This window comes from Ailuropoda melanoleuca, chromosome 5 (assembly GCF_002007445.2).
Source record: "Ailuropoda melanoleuca isolate Jingjing chromosome 5, ASM200744v2, whole genome shotgun sequence".
Classification (NCBI taxonomy): Eukaryota; Metazoa; Chordata; class Mammalia; order Carnivora; family Ursidae; genus Ailuropoda; species Ailuropoda melanoleuca.
In genome coordinates, this window is record NC_048222.1 from 26,773,272 (window position 1) to 26,787,111 (window position 13,840).

At 55.8% G+C, this 13,840-nt stretch overlaps 1 protein-coding gene and 1 non-coding gene across 3 annotated transcripts in view; both read left to right on the forward strand.

Annotated features, from left to right (window-relative positions):
- PRRC2A (proline rich coiled-coil 2A) overlaps positions 1–13,441 on the forward strand; it is a 14,864-nt gene extending 1,423 nt beyond the window's left edge. Inside the window, exons 2-31 of one of the 2 annotated variants that reach the window (XM_034660469.1) lie at positions 410–584; positions 1,085–1,262; positions 1,626–1,725; positions 1,823–1,895; positions 2,242–2,385; positions 2,543–2,694; positions 2,877–2,956; positions 3,108–3,250; positions 3,570–3,660; positions 3,753–3,969; positions 4,389–4,863; positions 5,303–5,493; positions 5,727–6,024; positions 6,421–6,631; positions 6,838–8,706; positions 9,073–9,344; positions 9,541–9,671; positions 9,904–10,033; positions 10,136–10,221; positions 10,393–10,626; positions 10,761–10,901; positions 11,006–11,077; positions 11,186–11,353; positions 11,547–11,629; positions 11,832–12,042; positions 12,133–12,231; positions 12,372–12,584; positions 12,700–12,794; positions 12,902–12,992; positions 13,110–13,441. In XM_034660469.1, coding sequence (XP_034516360.1) covers positions 473–584; positions 1,085–1,262; positions 1,626–1,725; positions 1,823–1,895; positions 2,242–2,385; positions 2,543–2,694; positions 2,877–2,956; positions 3,108–3,250; positions 3,570–3,660; positions 3,753–3,969; positions 4,389–4,863; positions 5,303–5,493; positions 5,727–6,024; positions 6,421–6,631; positions 6,838–8,706; positions 9,073–9,344; positions 9,541–9,671; positions 9,904–10,033; positions 10,136–10,221; positions 10,393–10,626; positions 10,761–10,901; positions 11,006–11,077; positions 11,186–11,353; positions 11,547–11,629; positions 11,832–12,042; positions 12,133–12,231; positions 12,372–12,584; positions 12,700–12,794; positions 12,902–12,992; positions 13,110–13,250 — 6,501 coding nt within the window. In that variant the 5' untranslated portion in view covers positions 410–472 and the 3' untranslated portion in view covers positions 13,251–13,441. Of the gene's footprint in view, positions 1–409; positions 585–1,084; positions 1,263–1,625; positions 1,726–1,822; positions 1,896–2,241; positions 2,386–2,542; positions 2,695–2,876; positions 2,957–3,107; positions 3,251–3,569; positions 3,661–3,752; positions 3,970–4,388; positions 4,864–5,302; positions 5,494–5,726; positions 6,025–6,420; positions 6,632–6,837; positions 8,707–9,072; positions 9,345–9,540; positions 9,672–9,903; positions 10,034–10,135; positions 10,222–10,392; positions 10,627–10,760; positions 10,902–11,005; positions 11,078–11,185; positions 11,354–11,546; positions 11,630–11,831; positions 12,043–12,132; positions 12,232–12,371; positions 12,585–12,699; positions 12,795–12,901; positions 12,993–13,109 lie in introns of those variants that run through there. The other variant, XM_034660470.1, reaches the window with a different exon arrangement.
- LOC117802513 lies at positions 769–899 on the forward strand. Its single transcript, XR_004625888.1, has one exon. It is a non-coding gene; the product is annotated as a small nucleolar RNA SNORA38 (small nucleolar RNA).
- Positions 13,442–13,840: the final 399 nt, after the last annotated feature.

A 13,840-nucleotide genomic window follows, 5' to 3' on the forward strand; every position in this document is an offset into this window, starting at 1 on the left:
TAAAGCTCTGTTCCTTGTAGGATGGAGCTGTATGCCTTTTTCTGGTTTTCTCTGGGGCTGGGACTTGCCACAATTTATCGTACCTCTCCGGAATGCTTTTTGTGAAGGGAGAAAAGATTATTACTCGGGATAATGAAGAAGCGGCTACCCTTTATAGACTGGCACAAAAGAAAGTGTGTGTCTACTATTAGGAGCATACTAGATTTTTTACTTGGATTTCTTTGGCAAGAGGTGTCTGGGGGAAAGAGGGACCATGGCATTTGGGCTCTGTGGGAGTTGTTTAAAGAGACGGGAAGTTTGAATAGGCTGGAGGAAAAGACATCAGAAGACCAAGTATTTGGGCCCCTAATGAAAATGCAAAGGAGCATCTAGGGAACAGAGAGTGAAACACTTGGTGTCTGGCCCACAGGCTCCGGCACGTTTTGGGGGAGGTGCCTGCAGGACCCAACGTACTCAATGAGCTTCCAGCGCAATGTCCGATCGCTCGGGGCCGACTGCCAAGGGGAAGGATGGAAAGAAGTATTCCTCGCTCAACCTGTTTGATACGTATAAGGGCAAGTCCTTAGAGATCCAGAAACCCGCTGGTGAGGGTCCTGCCAAGATGTTCCTAATTCCTAGAGTCTGGGCATGAATGGGGCATACATTTTAAAGCTCTTAGAAGGAAAATGGTTATAGTACAAGCATCAAAAGACTAGAGGAACGCTAGAGACTTCCCAGCTTTATCTTGGGTCCCCTAGGGAACGTTGGGCTTTGGATGAACACCAGTGACCCTCCTACAAAGGCGTGTCTATAGTTCCCTGTCTTTGGACACGTAAGAATTGGAGGCAAAGAAATGTGGAGTTGGAGAAGTCTGGGGCCAGCTTGCTCCCTGCAGGCTCAAGATGAACCATCCAACAAAGAAGCGTCAAGTGTAATGCATCTTAGTGTTCCAGTGGAATTTCAGAAATTGCTGAGGGCAAAGGAAGGAGTGGTTTCTAAAAGAAGTTTCATAATAAGACATTGAGGAGGTACAAATGGGGCCTAGGGAAGGAAGCTGTCCAATCACCCATGTGGGGCGTTCTTCACCCTCCCATCTTTTTTCCAGTTGCCCCTCGCCATGGCCTGCAGAGTCTCGGGAAAGTTGCCATTGCCCGGCGTATGCCACCCCCAGCCAACCTTCCGAGCCTGAAAGCCGAGAACAAAGGCAATGACCCCAACGTCTCACTAGTGCCGAAAGACGGAACAGGATGGGCAAGCAAACAGGAGCAGTCCGACCCCAAGAGGTAGACAGAGGTCTGGGGGACGTAGAGTGATGACTACTTTAACTTTGAATTTCAGGATAAAATAGGGCTTGTCTAGCCCAGCCACATAAGATCCAGAGACCGAGGGAAGCCCCTTTCTTGGTTATTCCAGGGCTCCTGTTAGAGAACTAAGGAATGACACTTTTAGCTTTCTGTGAGGTAGAAGGAAGGGATCAACAAAACAGATGACAGCCTACATGGGGTGACTAAGTTACAGTATTTTGTCAAAAATATTTGTAAATAGTAACAAATGGGCTTGGGTTCACTTCCTTTCCCCCATCAATTGGACAAGTAGGGGAAGCATCTCAGGTCCTGGATAACCTTCCTGTCCTACCATCCCCTTAGTTCCGATGCCTCAACCGCTCAGCCGCCGGAATCGCAGCCACTGCCGGCTTCACAGACGCCTGCCTCCAGCCAACAGAAACGACCCCCAGTAGCCCCCGAGGTATGTGAAGAATTGGAGGGTATTGAAGGTCTGGGGGCAAGAATGATTTGTAGTTCTACCACCCAGATCACCATTTATTATTTCTCTGCTTCCTCAGAACACTCCTTCGGTTCCAAGCGGGGTAAAGTCCTGGGCACAAGCCAGCGTCACCCATGGAGCACATGGAGATGGTGAGTGCAGGGCTACTTGGGGAGCTTGCTCTGTGTGCTGTGATAGGCAGGAACCCTGTACTATACCTTCAGCAAGGTGTTCTCAGTTCTCTAAGTTTGGGCCCCATATTCAGTTTCATGGGCCACATGAGCACGTTCGTTTCTGTCTTACGTGAGGCTGAGGGGGGTGTTCCAGAACCGACCTTGATTATTGGGGAATGAGTACACAGTGTATAGGAAGTGAGTTTGAAAGCAGGAATTTGATCTGGTACTATCAGAGCCTTCGATTTTTGTGGTCCATTCTCAGTAAATATGGTTTTTTGGTTTTTTTGGTATTTTTTGGTCTGCTACTCTGTACTACCAACAGGTGGAAGGGCATCAAGCCTACTGTCACGATTCTCTCGAGAGGAATTTCCGACCCTGCAGGCGGCTGGCGACCAGGACAAGGCTGCCAAGGAAAGGGAGTCTGCCGAACAGTCGTCTGGGCCCGGACCAAGCCTCCGCCCCCAGAGTGAGTGGTTGCCATTTGTGAGTTGAGTGGGTGGGTGAGTGGTTGGTTATGTTTTGGCCAGAACAGTACCTTACTCCATCTCGGAGCTAAGTGCTGGCTTATTCACCTTCTTCATCATTTTTAGCTACGTTTCCTCTTTTCCTTTTCCAAAATACAGATTCTACAACTTGGAGGGACGGAGGTGGGCGTGGCCCTGATGAGCTGGAGGGCCCAGACTCCAAACTTCATCACAGCCATGATCCCCGGGGGGCGCTGCAGCCTTCAGGCCCACCCCAGTTCCCTCCCTACCGCGGAATGATGCCGCCCTTCGTGAGTTTGTATATCTTCTTTTGGGATGGTTGCACTTGCTGCTAGAGAGTTAGCAACTAGGACTTAGCCTTTGGAGGGAACAGAAAGAAAGCGGGGTCCTCTGATAGAGGGAAGGACAGTAGGTTTAGGGAGCTAGTTGCATGTTTGTCCCTCTAAGCATCTCCTGTTGGGCCGTTTTACAGATGTATCCCCCATATCTCCCGTTCCCTCCACCCTATGGACCCCAGGGGCCTTACCGATACCCTACTCCTGATGGGCCCAGGTGAGTAATCCAGGTCTGGGTTTCTGGTTGGGGACAGGGGAAGCCTCTTAGAAAGGGAGATGGTCTTCTGGCCCAGAGGCTGAGTCTTGTATATGGTTCTGCAACATGCCATCTTTGATACTCTCTCTCCCATTTGTCTTTTCATACGTAGCCGTTTCCCCCGTGTGGCGGGCCCTCGGGGTTCAGGGCCGCCAATGCGCCTTGTAGAGCCTGTAGGTCGGCCTTCGATTCTTAAAGAGGATAACCTCAAAGAGTTTGACCAGTTGGATCAGGAGAATGATGATGGTTGGGCAGGTTAGTGCATATGAAAGATGAAGGCTTTTGGTCTCAAAAGTCAAATCTGATGAATAAATAGGGGATTGTGTGGGAGAAATTGTGTGGGAGAAAAGGAGATGCTGAAGGGTAGGGCAGGCACGTGGTGGAAAGACAAGTTCTGGTAATGAACTGAGAGGTGTGGGAATGCCAAGACTCACAGTGTGGCTTCATGCAGAGGGGGGTTGGTGTTGGGAGTGCATCGCACTACATAATACCAGACCCCTTCCTGTGTTCCAGAAGTTATCTGAGATTGGAGAGCAGAATGCTTGGGTTATTGCTTTTTCACTTTTCCCCACAGGGGCCCACGAAGAGGTCGACTACACTGAAAAGCTCAAGTTCAGCGATGAGGAAGACGGGCGAGACTCCGATGAGGAGGGAGCTGAGGGCCAGTGAGTTAGGGGGCTCAGTTCTTTCGTAGTAATATCCTCTTAAAGGAGCTGGTTTCCAGCTGATTTTAATTCCACTGTTGGTCTGCTCACAGCAAGGAGTCCCAATCAGCTGCTGGTGAGGAACGGCCCCCTGAAGCAGATGGCAAAAAGGGCAACTCCCCTGGCAGCGAACCGCCCCCTCCCAAGACGGCCTGGGCAGAGACCTCTCGGCCTCCAGAGACAGAGCCGGGGCCTCCTGCCCCAAAGCCTCCCCCACCCCCACCTCACCGGGGCCCCGCCGGGAACTGGGGCCCCCCTGGGGACTACCCAGTGAGTGTCTATAATGAGGGCATTGAGAAGGGTCAGTTGTGGGAGATGAGTGTCGGCTGAGAAGTTGAAGCACTAGTAATTGAGGAATTTGGGGGGCGGGTCAGAAATGGGCCACAGGAAGTAGAAAAAAGTGGAGCATCTCTGAAAAGCATCCAGAGCATCTCTGGGACATCTTTGGTGTTACGGGAGTCTGGGTTAAACAAAATTGGGATGCTAGTGAGGAAAAACAAGGAGGCCTGGTGTTTAGGTCTCTGAAAGGAGAAAGGAAACAAGATTAGGATGAGTTTGTCTCTACCCAAAGAGACCACCAACCCAAGGCCAGTTCCTGTCCCCACAGCTAGAGACAGTTGATCAGTCTGTGAAAAAAGATAAATCTGACGACTGACACCTCTGGCCCTGCCGGGTCTGCCCATTGACAGGATCGGGGGGGCCCTCCCTGCAAGCCCCCAGCTCCCGAAGACGAGGATGAGGCGTGGCGACAGCGGCGAAAACAGTCTTCATCTGAGATCTCCCTGGCTGTGGAGCGGGCCCGACGCCGGCGAGAAGAGGAAGAGCGTCGCATGCAGGAGGAGCGCCGGGCAGCCTGCGCTGAAAAGCTCAAGCGACTTGATGAGAAGTTTGGAGCGCCTGACAAGCGGCTCAAAGCAGAGCCTGCTGTCCCACCTGCTGCCCCTCCTGCCCCAGCTCCACCACCTGCAGTTCCCAAAGAACTCTCTGCACCTCCAGCTCCTCCACCAGCACCAGCCCCAACACCAGAAAAAGAACCGGAAGAGCCGACACAGTCCCCTCCTGCCCAGTCCGCCACCACTCCAGGTGTGGCTCCAGCTCCCACCCTGGTGAGTGGTGGTGGCAGTACCAGTAGCACCAGCAGTGGCAGCTTCGAAGCCAGCCCAGGTATGGAGATGGGATAGGGTACTATCGGGTGTCCTGTTTCTTCTCTGTTGGGGCTGAGGGCACAGGTGGTAAGGATGGGAGGAAATGAAGTAGAAATCAGTGGTTTGGGTTTATTGGATTATTGGTGGTGGAGGAAAAGGGGTTTCTCTGCTCGTATGGATATTTAAGGTGTGGGAGGTTTTACTATCTGAGTTCCTGGATAAGCAGCAATCTAAAAGCACTTTCCAAAAGCTTAGCATGGAATGAGAGTGAAGACAGGGTCTGTTGCTTTGGTGGTTTCGTGGGCAGTTCACACCACCGTCATTGGCTCTTGAAGTAAGCACTTATCTTTAGAGAGGGTGCTAGAGGTGAGAGTGGAGCACGTGGGGCTGTTCATGTTCATGGGAGGTCTCTCAGGGGACTAGGTCACTCTAAAATTATTATCTTTTTGTCAATGCAGTGGAACTCCAACTGCCCTTAAAAGAGGGTTCTGAACAACCAGAAGAGGTTTCCTCTCCTGCCACAACCCCGGCCCCAAAAGTGGAACCCAAGGGTGATGGGGTTGGTCCCACCCGGCAGCCCCCCAGCCAGGGCTTGGGCTACCCCAAATACCAGAAGTCGTTGCCACCGCGTTTCCAGCGGCAGCAGCAGGTGAGAGCCTTCTTTCCCCTGGTCAGAGCAGTTTCCCTCCCTGGCTTCACATGTGTACCCCGTTCAGAAGGTGTCTCCGGGTCCCTCTACCACTTCTGTCTCTGGTGTGTCACCCTTGTGTGTGTAGTCCTAGTATCTGTCACATCTGTGTGTTAACTTTGCTCCTGGGCTTGTTTCCTGTTAGGGACAGGGGTTTTGATGCCTCTCTCGTCCCCTCTGCTGTCCTTCCCCAGGAGCAGCTTTTGAAGCAGCAGCAACAGCAGCAGTGGCAGCAGCATCAACAGGGTTCTGCCCCACCTGCTCCGGTACCGCCGTCACCACCGCAGCCTGTGACCATTGGGGCTGTGCCAGCTCCACAGGCTCCACCACCACCCCCCAAGGCCCTGTACCCAGGTGCTCTGGGCCGCCCCCCACCCATGCCCCCGATGAACTTTGATCCCCGCTGGATGATGATACCTCCTTATGTGGACCCCCGGCTCCTCCAGGGTCGGCCCCCTCTGGACTTCTACCCTCCTGGTGTGCATCCCTCTGGTAAGGGCCATCGAGGGCATGGGTAGGGGACACTGTAGTCCTGGGAAGTGGCCATCCGCATCTTGCTGTGTGGATGAAGGGTAATGGGTGAAGGAGGGAGGATATGTGCTAAGTGTTGCTGTGAGATCGCTCTTTGTTTCAGGAATGGCTTTAGGAAAGAAGCAGTGGGCTTTCATTGGCCAGGATTTACTTGGGGGGATTCATCAATTCATTCATAGGGAAGCTGAGTGGATAACTCTTTCAGGAGAGCGTGTCAGGCTCAGACTTGTTGGGAATAAGAGACGGAGGAGTTGACATTGACGTGACTGACAGAAGTAGATTGGGGAGATGCTTTTTGAGCCAGAGGGCCTATAATATAGAAGAGGGTTAGCTTTCTCATCCCTCTTGTTTTCTTAGGCTTAGTTCCCCGGGAGCGCTCAGACAGTGGGGGTTCAAGCTCAGAACCGTTTGAGCGCCATGCACCTCCCCTCTTACGGGATCGGGGCACCCCACCAGTGGATCCAAAGTTGGCCTGGGTAGGAGATGTCTTCACCACCACACCCACTGATCCCCGCCCGCTTACCTCCCCACTGCGCCAGGCTGCCGAGGAGGATGACAAGGGGATGCGGTGAGTCTTTGTAGCGGAAGTGGGTGCATCTGCCAGTGTAAGGACTTGGGTTAGGGGGAAAGGTTCTTTGGATTATTGGTGAGGTGACAGGAATAAACGTGAAAGGAGCGTCGGGGTGGTAATACGATGTTCTCTTTGTTCACCTAGTTCCAGTTTTCTTCATGCTAAGACACTTAATTTCCACTTTTTTCTGTGTCCCTTTTTAGGAGCGAGACCCCTCCAGTACCTCCCCCACCACCCTATTTGGCCAGTTATCCAGGCTTTCCTGAGAATGGAGCCACTGGGCCCCCGATCCCTCGCTTCCCTCTGGATGAACCAGCTCCCCCAGGGCCCCGTCCACTCCCCTGGCCCCCAGGCAACGATGAAGCCACCAAGATACAAGCTCCGCCACCCAAGAAGGAAACCCCCAAGGAAGAGACTCCACAGCTGACGGGGCCGGAAGCCAGCCGAAAGCCTACACGCGGAGTAGGAGGCCCAGGTCCCCCTCCACCTCGCAGAGAGAGCCGCACTGAGACCCGCTGGGGCCCTCGCCCAGGCAGCAGTCGTCGTGGGATCCCTCCAGAGGAGCCAGGAGTCCCTCCCCGCCGGGCTGGGCCTATAAAGAAACCCCTACCACCTACGAAAGCTGAAGAGCTGCCGTCCAAGCCTCTGGAGCAAGGCGATGAAAGCCCCAAGGTTGCGAAGCCAGATCTCCTTAAGACAGCAAAGGGGAAGATAGGGATCCCCAAGGAGACCCCACCCAGTGGGAATCTTTCCCCTGCCCCGAGGCTTCGGAGGGATTACTCTTATGAAAGAGTGGGTCCTGCCTCTTGCCGGGGCCGGGGCCGAGGCGAGTATTTTGCCAGAGGGAGGGGTTTTCGGGGGACCTATGGTGGCCGGGGGCGGGGAGCCCGAAGCCGAGAGTTCCGCAGTTACCGAGAGTTCCGGGGAGATGATGGGCGTGGTGGTGGAGCGGGGGGACCAAGCCATCCCCCTGCTCCTCGAGGCCGTACTGCCAGTGAGACGCGAAGCGAGGGTTCAGAGTACGAAGAAATCCCCAAGCGGCGTCGGCAGCGGGGCTCAGAAACGGGCAGTGAGACCCATGAGAGCGATCTGGCCCCCTCAGACAAGGAGGCTCCTCCGCCCAAGGAAGGAGTGCTCACCCAAGTCCCTCTTGCTCCACCACCATCAGGAGCCCCTCCTTCACCGGCCCCAGCCCGCTTTTCCACCGCCCGAGGTGGGCGCGTCTTCACTCCCAGAGGAGTGCCATCACGCCGGGGGCGAGGGGGCGGGCGGCCCCCTCCACCCATTTGTCCAGGCTGGAGCCCTCCCACCAAGTCCCTGGCTCCCAAAAAGCCTCCAACAGCTCCTTTGCCACCAAGTAAGGAGCCTTTGAAAGAGAAGCTGATCCCAGGGCCTTTGTCCCCCGTGGCCCGGGGAGGCAGCAGTGGCGGCAGCAACATCGGCATGGGTGTGGAAGACGGGGAGCGGCCCCGACGGAGGCGGCATGGGAGGGCTCAGCAGCAGGACAAACCGCCTCGATTCCGGAGGCTGAAACAGGAACGGGAGAATGCTGCCAGAGGGGCCGAGGGCAAGCCCACTTCCCTAGGCCTTCCAGCCCCCACCTCTGGAGCAGAGGAGACGCTCACCACAGTGTCCATCCCCCCACCCCCTCGCCGGGCAGCTGCCAGGTCTCCTGATCTGTCAAACCAGAACTCTGATCAAGCCAATGAGGAATGGGAGACTGCATCAGAGAGCAGTGACTTTGCCAGTGAGCGCCGGGGGGACAAGGAGGCTCCCCCAGCAGCACTGCTGGCCCCCAAAGCTGTGGGAACTCCTGGGGGCAGTGGAGGTGGAACCGGACCAGGCATGTCAACCATGTCACGTGGCGATCTGAGCCAGAGAGCCAAGGATTTGAGCAAGCGGAGTTTCTCGAGTCAGCGGCCAGGCATGGAAAGGCAGAACCGGCGCCCGGGCCCAGGCAGCAAGGCTGGCAGTGGTGGCAGCAGCAGTGGCGGAGGTGGCGGGGGACCTGGAGGGAGGACCGGCCCAGGGCGAGGGGACAAGAGGAGCTGGCCCTCTCCCAAGAACCGGAGGTGGGTAGGGACCGGCTGTTGAGTTTATTCCTAAGGNGGGGGGGGGGGGGGGGGGGGCGGGGGAGAACCTGAAGGAAAGGGAAGCGTGCTGTGGTGGTGTTTGAGGTCTAAGGGCACGGGCTGCTAGGCCCTGAACGGCCATGTCCAGGGAAGGTAACTGGAAAGCAGTTACTGATCCGAGTCAGGAGTGCACGTGTATCCTCGGTTCTTTGCTTTTTGTCTTAAAGACCCGTATACGTAGAATTCGTTAGACGTACTCAGAAACACCTGGATTTTAACAGGGAAGAGGGAGGAGTTGGAAGATTGGACTGGTAGGGAAGGTGTTAATAATTCCGGGAATATGGGAGCTGATGCTGTTTTCTTTAGCCGCCCTCCTGAGGAGCGGCCCCCAGGGCTTCCTCTGCCTCCCCCGCCGCCCAGCAGTTCTGCTGTTTTCCGCCTGGACCAAGTGATCCACAGCAACCCTGCTGGCATCCAACAGGCTCTGGCCCAACTCAGCAGCCGCCAGGGGAGTGCAGCTACACCAGGCGGGCACCCAAGGCCCAAGCCTGGGCCTCCCCAAACCCCTCAAGGCCCCTCCCCTCGGCCGCCAACCCGATATGACCCTCAGAGGGCCACCAACAACAGTGTCAGTTCGGGTAAGCTGGAGGGGCTAAGGGTGGGGATGTCTCCATCCCAGAGAAGGTCAGGTGGCGGGGTGAAAGGGTCTGGCCTGGGGCCCTGGTGCTGGGTGTCTGCATCGAGCAAGGGTGGAAGGATTGGGTGGGCTAATAGGAAAAGCTAGGGTCAGTGATAGAGGAAAGTGGATGCCGATGGATTTTCCCTTTATCCTAGACCCCCACTTCGAGGAGCCAGGGCTGATGGTGAGGGGGGTGAGCGGGACTCCCCGGGACTCTGCTGGGGTTAATTCCTTCCCCCCAAAACGGCGGGAGCGGCCTCCCAGAAAACCGGAGCTGCTGCAGGAGGTGAGGGATGGAGCTTGAGGTCGTGCTTCACTGCTCTTACTCCTGTAGATTCTGGCTTAGATTTTCTTCATTTCTCTGTTCTCGTCACTGTCCTCACCCCAAATTCTCAGTATTAGTCACTGCTTATCTTCCCTGTCACTTTTTTTGCCCCACACCTCACTCTGGCCCAGCATCTTCCAGTCCCCAGTTCCCACGTCATTCATGTTTTGCCTCTGGGCTTTCTCACCTTTAGGAATCTTTGCCGCCTTCTCATAGTTCTGGATTCTTGGGTCCGAAGCCCGAGGGCCCAGGCCCTCAGGGAGAGTGCAGAGACGCAGGGACAGAGGCCCTGACCCCTCACATCTGGAACCGTTTACATACTGGTGACTAAGCCTGAGGGGCCAGGGGGAGGGCTGTCAGAGGGCGGAGAGGGCAGGGTGGTCTTGGGACAGTCTCTCACCTCTGCTGTGTGGTGCTTTTCCCAGCCACTAGCCGGAAGAGTTACCGACCTGGCTCCATGGAGCCCTGGATGGAACCCCTGAGCCCTTTTGAGGACGTGGCTGGAACAGAGGTGAGTGACAATGGGAAGGTATCTGGGCTGGGATTCTTCCCCACCTATTCTGGGTTGTCTGGGGCAACTCACAGTTTTTTCCTTTTTTCCGTTTGTGTATTCGTAAGCGTCAGTTAGATATTGGAGTGTTTTCTACCTTGACTTAACTAACTCCTTCTCCACTCCTCTCAGATGAGTCAGTCTGACAGTGGGGTGGACCTGAGTGGGGATTCTCAGGTGTCATCAGGTCCCTGCAGCCAGCGAAGTTCCCCTGATGGAGGACTCAAAGGGGCAGCAGAGGGGCCTCCCAAGCGGCCTGGAGGCCCCTCACCCCTGAATGCTGTTCCTGGTGAGGGTCCGCCTGGCTCTGAACCCTCTGAACCTCCTAGGAGACGGCCACCTGCTTCCCATGATGGGGACAGAAAGGTAAAAGACCAAGGAAAGTTAAGAGGAATGTTTCTGGGACTCTGACTTCGGCCCTGTGTTTGTCTCCTCCTTCCCTGTGCTTGTGTCTTCTGGGCATTCCTTCATTTGGGCTTCCTTTTACTTGCCCAACCCAGGAGCTGCCCCGGGAGCAGCCTCTGCCCCCCGGCCCCATTGGCACAGAGCGATTGCAGCGGACAGACCGAGGCCCAGAGCCTGGCTCCCTCCGGCCATCCCATCGACCTGGCCCCCCCGTCCAGTTTGGCACCAGTGACAAGGTGTGCGTGGGCAGGATCTGAGTATCTTGGGGTGGACCGGAGGTGGGATATGGAGGATACACATCTTGGGTCATGGGATGCTCTCCCCTGTGTCACTACCACAGGACTCGGACCTGCGCCTGGTGGTCGGAGACAGTTTAAAAGCAGAGAAGGAGCTGGCAGCATCAGTCACTGAGGTGAGTGGGAGCGTTGGGTGGGAAGGCCTTCAGTTTCTGGAGGAAATGGCTGGATGTGACCTGGACGGCCAGGAAGCCAGTAGTGCACCTCACCAGGCTTCTTCACAGGCCGTGCCCATATCCCGAGAATGGGAGTTGCTCCCTAGTGCCGCTGCCTCAGCCGAGCCACAGTCCAAGAATCTGGGTTCCGGGCACGGTGGCCCAGAGCCCACCTCCTCAGGCCAGCGCTTGTACCCTGAGGTCTTCTACGGCAGCCCTGGGCCTCCAACTTCACAGGTAGGTCCTGCTTCCTATCCCGTGACCCCCTTCTGCCTGCTGTTTCTCACAATCCAGCCTTTCCGATTTGTGTAGTTGTAAACCCTCATTATGTATGATTTTGGCTTTTTCTTGATTTTACTCTAGTAGGTGGGGTGGGTAATCTTTTCTTAACCGGAAAAACTGGAGCTATTCCAGCCTTGTCCTCCCGCAGGTCTCCGGGGGAGCCATAGACTCTCAGTTACATCCCAACAACGGAGGCTTCCGCCCTGGGACACCTTCCCTTCACCCTTACAGGTAAGACTAGATGCCTGTTGATCTCAGAAGGAAAGGGGGAACTGTGTTTCCGTGGGAGGGAAGGGGAAGACCTCTTTCGGAGGTATCAAAAGCTGGTAGACTTAGCTCAGAACAAAGGAGTAAATGATTCTGGTTTCCTTTTCCTGACCCCCCTCCTGCACCTGAATCCCCCCCCCGCCCCGCCCCGGTCTTCTTTCTCCAGGTCACAGCCCCTGTACCTCCCCCCGGGCCCAGCGCCCCCCTCGGCACTGCTTTCCGGGGTAGCTGTCAAGGGCCAGTTTTTGGATTTCTCCGCACTGCAAGCAACAGAGCTGGGGAAGTTGTCAGCTGGAGGAATCCTGTACCCTCCACCTTCCTTCCTTTACTCTCCAGCCTTCTGCCCTAGCCCTTTGCCCGATCCACCCTTGCTTCAGGTGAGAGGTGGGCAGGTGCTGGGCTTCAGGAGTAGAAAGGGAGAGAATGCTTTTGGGGAAGTTGACATTGGTCCCTGTGGTCCCCAACAGGTGCGCCAGGATCTGCCATCCCCGTCAGATTTTTATTCTACTCCTCTGCAACCTGGTGGCCAAAGTGGCTTCCTCCCCTCAGGGGCCCCTGCCCAGCAGGTACCTTTTGTCTTGCCTCTTGCCCTTCATTCTATTTCTCTATCCAGCCTCTGGCTTCTTTATTTGTTTTATTGTATTTCTGGTTTTCTGACATTCTTTCCTGCCTCCCACCCCCCCAAACCCCATACTTCTTACTGTAGATGCTTCTACCCATGGTGGACTCACAGCTGCCTGTGGTGAACTTTGGCTCCCTGCCACCAGCGCCACCTCCTGCCCCACCGCCCCTTTCTCTCTTACCTGTGGGCCCTGCTCTGCAGCCCCCCAGCCTGGCTGTGCGGCCCCCACCTGCTCCTGCTACTCGGGTGCTGCCTTCACCTGCCAGACCTTTCCCCCCTAGCTTGGGGCGAGCAGAGGTAAGGTACAGGAACTGAAGGGCTAGAGCTCTCCCGAGAGCTGGGGTAGGGGATTCAGTATCTCAAGAGGAAAAAGGTTGAGAGGCAGGAGGCTCATGAGGTTTTTTTCCTTCAGCTGCACCCAGTGGAACTGAAGCCGTTCCAGGATTATCGGAAACTGAGCAGCAACCTTGGGGGACCCGGGTCGTCACGCACTCCCCCAGCTGGAAGGCAAGAAGAGGGAGTGGGGATGCAGACTGCCCATCCTTAAGGGCTTTCTTACTTAGGGGACCAGGGAGCAGGTGTCAGACTTGCCTTAAACGCTCTTCCTCCTGTAGGTCTTTCTCTGGCCTGAATTCCCGTCTCAAGGCCCCGCCTTCTACCTACAGTGGAGTCTTCCGCACCCAGCGCATCGACCTCTACCAGCAGGTGAAGGAGAGACCCCTGTGGCCCCAAGTCTGAATCGAAGAGTTACCCTCTGAGTTCCTGTCTTTTCATCCCTGGCCTCCCAGTAGGACTTACCCTTGCCCGTGTGCTATCCCCTAGGCCTCCCCACCGGATGCCCTGCGCTGGATGCCGAAGCCCTGGGAGCGGACGGGACCATCTTCTCGAGAGGGGCCTTCCCGACGGGCGGAGGAGCCTGGGTCCCGAGGGGACAAGGAGCCTGGGTTGCCCCCACCCCGCTGAGGGAGTTCCCCTTGCCCCCCACCCCCCGGGGCTTGTATATAGATTATAAATATATAAGGGGGAAAGGGGTGGGTGGGGAGGGGTTGTGGGGCTGGGGCCTCGCTTCCCCTCCACCCCCCTCCCCTGGTCCCCTATCCCTGGGGCCGTTTGTTAAAAAAGAATAATAAAAGGATTAAAAAAATTTTCTGCAACGATTTTGGGGATGGGTCGGTTTGCAATCTCTTGTAGCAAGTACAGTGTCCGGGGATCTGTAGAGTGGTTTGGGGAATTTACTTACCTCGGTGATCTGTTGTAATAAGCCACCTCAAAATTGGACCATTCGGTTGTAATTGAAGTCTTACGGGCTGGGAGTTAGAGCTGCCTCCCCTGGGCAATCCGTTTCCTGTGCGAGCGAGGCAGGTCTGTTGGCTACCAGTCTGGAGCCGACAGCTGGGCTGCTCCCGTGTGTCTGGGGCTTTGGTGGTGCGTCTAGAAGCTAGAACCCCACTGGATTGTCCAGCAGGATAGTTGAGTCATCAGGCCTCTTAACATCCCTGAGTTAAGTGTCCCAAGAGGTCCTGGTGGAAGCTGTGAAGTATACGGCCTGGCCT